The 8,405-nt window shown below is 36.7% G+C and overlaps 1 protein-coding gene across 2 annotated transcripts in view; it reads left to right on the top strand.

Moving 5' to 3' along the window:
- Positions 1–370: 370 nt before the first annotated feature.
- LOC107718577 (dual specificity mitogen-activated protein kinase kinase 7-like) overlaps positions 371–8,405 on the top strand; it is a 14,612-nt gene continuing 6,577 nt past the window's right edge. The window contains exons 1-9 of one of the 2 annotated variants that reach the window (XM_016525717.1): positions 371–501; positions 2,577–2,624; positions 5,645–5,789; positions 5,887–5,953; positions 6,030–6,143; positions 6,526–6,645; positions 7,136–7,243; positions 7,366–7,545; positions 7,817–7,897. In XM_016525717.1, the coding sequence (XP_016381203.1) occupies positions 381–501; positions 2,577–2,624; positions 5,645–5,789; positions 5,887–5,953; positions 6,030–6,143; positions 6,526–6,645; positions 7,136–7,243; positions 7,366–7,545; positions 7,817–7,897 (984 nt within the window). In that variant the 5' untranslated portion in view covers positions 371–380. The remainder of the gene's footprint in view (positions 502–2,576; positions 2,625–5,644; positions 5,790–5,886; positions 5,954–6,029; positions 6,144–6,525; positions 6,646–7,135; positions 7,244–7,365; positions 7,546–7,816; positions 7,898–8,405) is intronic. The other variant, XM_016525727.1, reaches the window with a different exon arrangement.

Here is an 8,405-nt window from a genome sequence, read left to right as displayed (position 1 = left end):
AGGTGTGTTGAGACAAGTTGGAGCTAAACTCTGCAGGACACCGGCCCTCCAGGACCGAGTTTGGACAGCCCTGGCCTAAAACATCAATTAAAAAAAAAAAGACAGAAAAAGAGCCAGGAACAGTAATAAATATAATAACAACAGTATTATAGAATACATCAAAATAATGCATACATTTAAAAACATTAATGAGAAGTAAGAAGATTCTACTGGATACGTAGACAAATCATATGATTGCTGAATTCTGGCGCGTATTTCAGATCTGAATGTTGCTTTTTATCCTCGGTCGCTAGAGGGCGGCTGAAGGCGCTGTGTTTCCCTCGGTCGCCGCTAGAGGGCAGTGAGTTGCGGCGCTCGATGGTGCTGCTGAAGTTTTCAAGATGTCGCTGGAGCAGAGACTCTCCCGAATCGAGGAGAAACTCAAGCAGGAAAATAAAGAAGCCCGCAAACGAATCGACCTGAACATCGACATGAGCCCGCAGCGGACGCGTCCGAGGCCAAGTGAGTGCGCGAGTGAGTGAACGAGTGATTGAACGTAATGACGGAGGGATGAAACACACATTCTAAGTTACATGATATAAACAAACCGATCAAATCCTGACACTTCACTCATATCGACTCGCATGGTTCTGTGTCAAAGGTCTGGGGGATTTTGTTAATCAGGGTTTGTACTCCAGATTGTTTACTACAGATTTGTTCTTTAAAGTAAATAATAAACATATCTGGCAGTCAACTCACTAGCGTTAGCCTGGCGGCTAGCTGTGTTTAGCAGGCCCTGATACTCACATATCAGTCTGTCCGTTTTTCCATGTCTGTTCTCACACAGTGCCAGTCTTCATGTGGGAATATCTTCATTTAGAGAAGCTGTTGGTGTTTAGTGTCGTAAAATCATCAGTCATGACAGACTTGTATTGTTTTGAATTGCTGGTATGGTTTTCTCTGAGACTGTCAGTAGTCTGCATTTAGAGAAAAGGTATGATTTTTTTCTTCTCCTTTATAATTTAACGTTAGTGTCTTAAGCTTTTTGTCCCTAAAGAGGACTGTCTTGACATGGCCACATTGTAGTGACCGTGATGAAGGGATCGTGTCAGGAGTGACATTTCAGATCATTCAGAGTATTTTGACATTCAATTATGTACAAGATTCGGGTTGTTCCTGCATGAGTGAAGTGTAAGGTCTGTTCTCTGAATTGATGTGCTGATGTCCCAGTACATCACGCTCCTGGACGCTCAGTGTTCATGTCAGTTTCTGCCTTGTGGTGGTTCTTTTTTTTATACCCTGATCAAAAACTCTTTCAGATGGTCAGTTTGTGTTTTTAAATTATACAGAAATCATTTTGAGCATCTGGATTTTGTTACATGCTTGTAGACTGATTAAAGCCAGTAGACAACATATGCAAACTGGTAACATGGTAAATGGTCAGTATATATATATATATATATATATATTTATATATATATCAGTGAAAAGTAAAGATCTGAGAGTTAGTTGTTGATTGTGTGAGACTGCATTTTATTTCATTTTATCTGAGAATTAGTTTTTAAGGGATTTTTTTGACCCAAAATGAAAATTGTCATCCGTCACCCGAATGTTGGTCCAAGAAAAAATGTGTTTGTCTTCGGAACACAAATGAAGATTTGTATTTTTTTTTAAATTAAAATCTGAGAAATTTTTGTCACTCCATTAAAAGTCTTGTCACACAAAACTCTGACGCTTCAAAATGTTCGTAAAGGGATGAAAAAAGAAATCAATCTCAGTTGAGTAGTTTAATCCAAGCCTTCTGAAGAGACACAATTGTTTTATATGATAAACATATTTAATTTATGCTTTTATTCACATAAAAAACTTCAGGGTGAGTAAATCGTGACAGAATTTTAATTTCGGGGTGAACTAACCTTTTAAGCCTTTTTGTTGAATTTATAAGATTGGCTTTTATTTTATCTGAGAGTTCGTTTAAGCCTTATTGTTGTGTGTTTGAGTTTGTTGAGTGTATGCGAGTTCGACTTTTATTTTTTTGAGTTATTTATTATTTATTTGTTTTGTTGTTTAGTGATCAATTTAAAGGTATAGTTCAGCCAAAAATGTAAATTCTGGCATAATTTACACACCCTCATGTCGTTCCAAAACTGTATGGCTTTCTTTCTCTTGTGGAAGAAGCAAAATATTGTTTAAATGTTATCATCAAATCCCAGAATATATATATATATAATTTTTTGTTAATATCGTACACCCTTACATGTAAATGATGACAGAATTTTTGTTTTTGGGTGAAATTTCCTTTTAATTGATCATAGTTTCAGCTAATAAAAATGTAGTATTTTCTCAGGTATAACAAATATTAAAATATTTAAATGCATTCGGCTGAATTAACAGATTTTCCCCATATCATACTCTGTCATTAGCTGGATGTGTATGTAGTTTTTTTTCAGATGGTGTCAGTATTATTTAGGTTAGGTGGAGTGTGATCGTGTTGAAGGTGAATCATAACGTTTGAAGAGAGGGACGCAGTGATTCCTGGAGGTGTGTGTGGGCTTTTAGTAATGAGTGTGTGTGTATTTTCTCTCCTCTGTATCTAGTCATTGTGATCCAGCTCAGTCCAGCTCCAGCCCCCTCCCAGCGCGCAGGTACCACCATCATCATCACTACATCACGCTGCATCACCCTCTCTCTCGCTCTCTCTCTCTCTCTCTCTCTCTCTCTCTCTTTACCTTGCAGGTTACATGCACTACATCACCCTCTGCATCTCTATTTTGCTCTTCTCTTTCTCAGTCATCCTTCTCCATTTTTAAAATTCTACCACCTCTCATTCTTTTTCTCTCTTTCCCACACTCTCTATCAAAAAGTCAAAATGAAATGACACTCACTTCTCTTTTTACATTCACAGTGTGGAATGAAACCGAGTGTTCAGCAATAATAAATGCAGGGCAGGACTTGATTTTATCTATCAGTAATTGATTGGATGTGAAAAGCGGTCTCTATATGACAGGTGTATGTCAGATGAAAAGCAAAGTTGTTTCAGAAGCAGAGCCTAGTTGCTACATTTTGACGAATGATCATGAATGCTCTGGATTAATGTGCACTCATGTATAGTTCAAAATGGGGTTGTAATGTGGTATTAAAGTAAAATGCGATATCTTCATTTTGCAAATTGACGTTTGTGATCCAGATGCATATTATATAAAGGTTTGTGGTCTGTAAAATCTTTGTGGTCTGTAAAATCACCAAAGCTGCATTTATCTGATCAAAAAGATAGTAAAAGCCGTGATAATTTATTACAGTTTTAAAATAATTGTTTTCTGTTTTTAAAGAACTTTTAATATATTTTTAAGTGTAATTTATTCTTGTGATTGCAAAGCAAAATTTTCAGCATCATTTCAAAATCATTCTAATATGCTGATTTGCTGCTCAAGAAACATTTATAATTTTTTATTTTCAATGTTGAAAACTTGTGCTGCTTAATATTTTTTGTGGGGGAAAAAAACATTATAAAAATGATATAAATATACCTTTTGTAACATTATAAATGTATTTACCATCATTTTGATCAATTGAATGCATCCTTTCTGAATAATACTGTATAGTTAATTTCTTTCAAATAAATAGCCAAACTCAGCATGTTAACTACAAAAAGCGGTAAGAATCGAATGTGAATTAATTATTGAATAACTATTTAACTTGAATATATTGTCAGCCATTTTAGTCATATTTTTGGTATTGATTCAACCTTAAATCCACAATAAATTCTGAAAAGTGATTAATGAAGTAAATAGGGTCAGTTTTTATTTCATGTTGGCTTTAATCTCATGCAGCTTTCTGTCATTAATCTCACTTACATAAGCATTTCTTTAATTTCATCAAATGCATGGTGTTTGTTTAGGGAACTCAGCCATTCTCCTGCTTTCATTCTGAAATCTCTTGATCTTAATCTTACTTCTTCACTTCTATAGGTCTATATTAAAATATCATCTTCCTCTTTTTAATTTCTTCAATTCGTTCTCTCATTCTCTTTTCCACCTCACCATGAAAAAGGAGCAGCAAGCGTGTGTGTGTGTTGTGAATGTGAGACCTATGTGTAGGATTTGTTGGAAGATCAGACATAATGCATGTTGTGGCTATAACTGCACGGCCCGACTGTGAGTGAACACATCCACACAAACACAAAGCTATGGCGGCACTCGACAGTGTGTTCTGTGTTCAACTGTAACTTGGGTTTGAGCTTGTCTGGCCTCTCCTGTCTCTCACCTCTCTGTCTGTTCTTTCTGGAAGAGACAGCTTCGGCTCTGTTTTCTGCACAGATGTGGATTACGGCCATGTTAGCCCCTGTATGTGCGTGTCCAGCAGGTGTTTCTGCACCAAATTGCTTGACCTCACTGACTAACCCAAGCTAACAGATTCTCTCCCATAAACAGGTTTTCCTGAGGAGGAATCAGAAGTTCGACGGTTATCCATTTCTCCTGAAAAAGCAGTGTTGTTTCTATGCTCGAACAACATATGGGAAATCTCTAAAATGTTTAGTTTTGCACGGTTTGGTGAGTGAATGTCAAATGTCACCCGTTGGTGACTCCTGCTTGTCCCGGTGCATGCTGGGAATGCTAACACTAACTCCAATGGCTGGTTTTCACTGTTTGGCAGCCCTTGTCATTTCTGTGTGTGAGTGTGTCTGATCTTGGCATGACTTGGACTTTTATTTGACTGATGTTTTCTCAGGATTTTAAATTGTCACAAATGTCATCTCGGATGGTAAAATGGGCTTTCTTTAGACTCCGTTTCCTCTAGATAGTCATTAAACATTCACCCAAAATGTGTTCCACAGCTCACTATTAGGATGCAGGGAATTTCACAAAAATTGTCATGAAAAATCTAGGTCATATTTCAAACGATTAATAATAATAAAGCTAATCTGCTATTATACAAAATTATATAAAATATTACAACTAATAATAATGCACACATTATTATCATAAAAATCTATTTTATTGTTTTGATATATTATTATTAGATAAATGTTTGTTTTTATTTTTATATTAAATGGAATAATAGTTATAACAGCAATACTTATAATACAATAAAAATATTAATTAGTTTTTATTTTATGCATAATTGGTTTTTTGTTTTTGCAATAAAACAAATCTTTTTTGTATTTTTTATATTATTATCAGAAAATTAAGAATTTGATTTAGAATAATGTTTCATTGTGACACTATTTTTATACATGTTACCCCAATTCTCAGTAACCTACTGTACTATGAGGGGAAAAATAGACCTCAGATTGAATCTGGATCAGCTGTCATATTCTGGGCCCTCAGACCTGAGGATCTTAATTTAGGGTCCTTGAACATTCATTAACATTTGTCCCAGTAATGAGCGTGAATTGACGGTCACTGGCTTCCTGTCTTCTGTTCTTTCTCTGACTCCTTCCAACCTTCTTGTCTTATTCTACAGCCCTACAGTTACCATTGGCCAACGATGGATTGAATCTGGATCAGCTGTCATATTCTGGGCCCTCAGACCTGAGGATCTTAATTTAGGGTCCTTGAACATTCATTAACATTTGTCCCAGTAATGAGTGTGAATTGACGGTCACTGGCTTCCTGTCTTCTGTTCTTTGTCTGACTCTTTCCAACCTTCTTGTCTTACTCTACAGCCCTACAGTTACCATTGGCCAACGATGGAGGAAGTCGCTCGTCCTCCTCAGAAAGCTCTCCTCAACACCCCTCGTACCCTAGCAGACCCCGACAAATGCTTACGCTTCCCACCCCAACCTACAGCCTACAGAAGTGCATGGAGAAGTATGTCACACACACAGCATAGTGGAGTTTGCTCGGTTCTCATTTTAAGAATGTAAAAGTCTGGTGTGTTGATCTGTTTATTTTTTTTTATCTTCAGTGCTGAAATTGACCAGAAGCTGCAGGAAATCATGAAACAAACTGGATATCTGAAGATTGACGGACAGGTGAGTCATCGGTCATGTTCTGGAGTTATTGAATGTGGAAAAAGTGTCTGACCTCTTGAGCGTGTATCTTTTTCAGCGTTACCCTGCAGAGGTGACGGATCTGATCAGTGAGGGGGAGATCGGCAGTGGAACCTGTGGACAGGTGTTTAAAGTTCGCTTTAAGAAGACTGGCCATGTCATCGCAGTTAAGGTCTGTTCAGCTCCCGGTTTCTCTGCTCAATCTGTTGTCCCTGGTAATGCAGAGTTAGTCTTTTTTTTTTAAGGGGTTTTAAAAACTTTTGATCAACAACCCTAAATATGATGAATCCCTCCTTGCAATCCCTTACACTTGTCATTGTACTAAAGCCAAAAGAAATTCAAATATTATCCGAAAAATATATAATAAAATTTTTGGATGAAGGCATTTGTGTATCCATGTATTTGTTGTCTTGAACTTTTGTAATTACCGAGTCATTAAAACAGCAGTTAAGGCTGGGGTAATTACTGTTTACTAATTACATCACTGCTCTTGGTTTGTGTTCTAGTAGTGTTTATGTTGAGCGTGTTTCCTTCATGTGTGTTTTTCCCTGCAGCAAATGAGGAGGACAGGTAATAAAGATGAGAATAAGAGAATCCTCATGGATCTAGATGTTGTGTTGAAGAGTCATGACTGTCCGTACATCATTCAGTGCTATGGAGCAATCGTCACCAATGTGAGTAACACACTTACGATCTGTGCTCAATTACCACTTCCAGGGTCTGTGGCATTAATGTTGCATTAATGATCTGATTTATTTTATTAGAATTTCAGTTCTATTAATCATTATTAGATCTTAATTAGGCATTATTACTCTTAAAAATTATGGTGATGAAGTGAAAAGGTCTGATGCCTTTTAAAATGGTTCCAAATTTAGTTTTACATTTTTGGGGAAAATGGGTCTTGAATCAGCAACTATTTAGGATTAATTATAGTGATTTAGCTGCCAAACTGAAATGTTATGAATATTTATGAAATCTGTATTATTTATTTAATTTTGTAGCCATATACCATATTGACTCCTAAAGTACTAAAAAAAAAAGTTTGAAAAATTTAGGACCTTTACTGGCAAAGAAATTTACAGATTGGCCCTTGAACTGAGTACCACTGTTTTGTGGTGAATGTATTGAATTACTTGAATTATTTAATGGTGTCTTCTTCTGTAGACGGATGTGTTCATTGCCATGGAACTAATGGGGACGTGTGCAGAGAAGCTGAAGAAGCGGATCCAGGGGCCCATACCAGAGGCCATTCTGGGAAAGATGACCGTGGCCGTAAGTCTTCCTTTAAATTCACCTGATTGAGAATGGCATCTTTTACTGGTTAGATATTGGTCTGCTTGCAAGTTGAACCTCTCAGAATCTCTTTTCATCTTGCTTTTTTTCTTCTCATGTAGATTGTAAAGGCTCTGCTTTATCTAAAAGAGAAACATGGTGTCATTCACCGAGATGTGAAGCCATCTAATATCCTGTTGGATGCCAAAGGGCAGATCAAACTCTGTGATTTTGGCATTAGTGGCCGACTGGTAGATTCTAAGGCCAAAACTCGCAGCGCCGGCTGTGCTGCATACATGGCGGTAAGCATATGGTCCTAAAGTCTTTCAGCGTCATAAAGTTTCAGGATTTTAAAACATCTATAAAAAACAAAACAAAAAAACAATGTTATGAGGTCAAATTAAAAAGAAATATTTAAATTTTAGCACTATTTGTAGTCACTAAACAAGTAATCTAATTTATCCTGCTGTCATTAAAGCAAAAGGTGGACATAATGTAGGATTTATTGTTTGGCAACCTTTACCATATAATGCATCATACATACATATATATATATTATGCATCTTTTTCTAGCCTGAGAGAATAGACCCTCCAGACCCCAGTAAGCCAGACTATGACATCAGAGCTGACGTCTGGAGTCTTGGCATTTCTCTGGTGAGTTCTTTCTACATTTTGTTGAGCCAACACTTGTTTACTTGGATTACTTTGCTGACCAGCAGTTGGATTTGTGTAGGGGGTCTTATATAATTAATTAGGATCACTCTTTTAATTACTTTTTATCAAAAGTTTGGGATCACAACAGAAACTAATACATTTATTTAGCTAGGAATTAAAACATTCAGCTCTGCCATCACAGTTAGTTTGAATTGTAATAATATTTTACAATATTTCTGTTTATTTTGATTTAAATAAATGGGCTGCACCATTAATCGAAATTAAATCGCAAAGGCGATAAATTGCGATTAGGCAGAAGCTGCGATTGTCATGCGTATCTTTCAGTGATGCACAGTTCTGTGATCAGCAGTAAATCTCCATCCGAAGGCCAGAGGGCGCTCTCGCGCTGAAACTCCAAATACGCCTTGCAGAAGAAACCCAGGAAATCCCTATAGCGGTTGCTGAATAAACAGAAGATTTAACTGCTTTCATTAATTCAACGTGACTA

Source organism: Sinocyclocheilus rhinocerous, unplaced genomic scaffold (assembly GCF_001515625.1).
Source record: "Sinocyclocheilus rhinocerous isolate Xijiao unplaced genomic scaffold, SAMN03320098_v1.1 scaffold1334, whole genome shotgun sequence".
NCBI classification, from domain to species: Eukaryota; Metazoa; Chordata; class Actinopteri; order Cypriniformes; family Cyprinidae; genus Sinocyclocheilus; species Sinocyclocheilus rhinocerous.
Note: the sequence above shows the minus strand (reverse complement) of the source record. Positions and strands in the feature narration are given on the sequence as shown.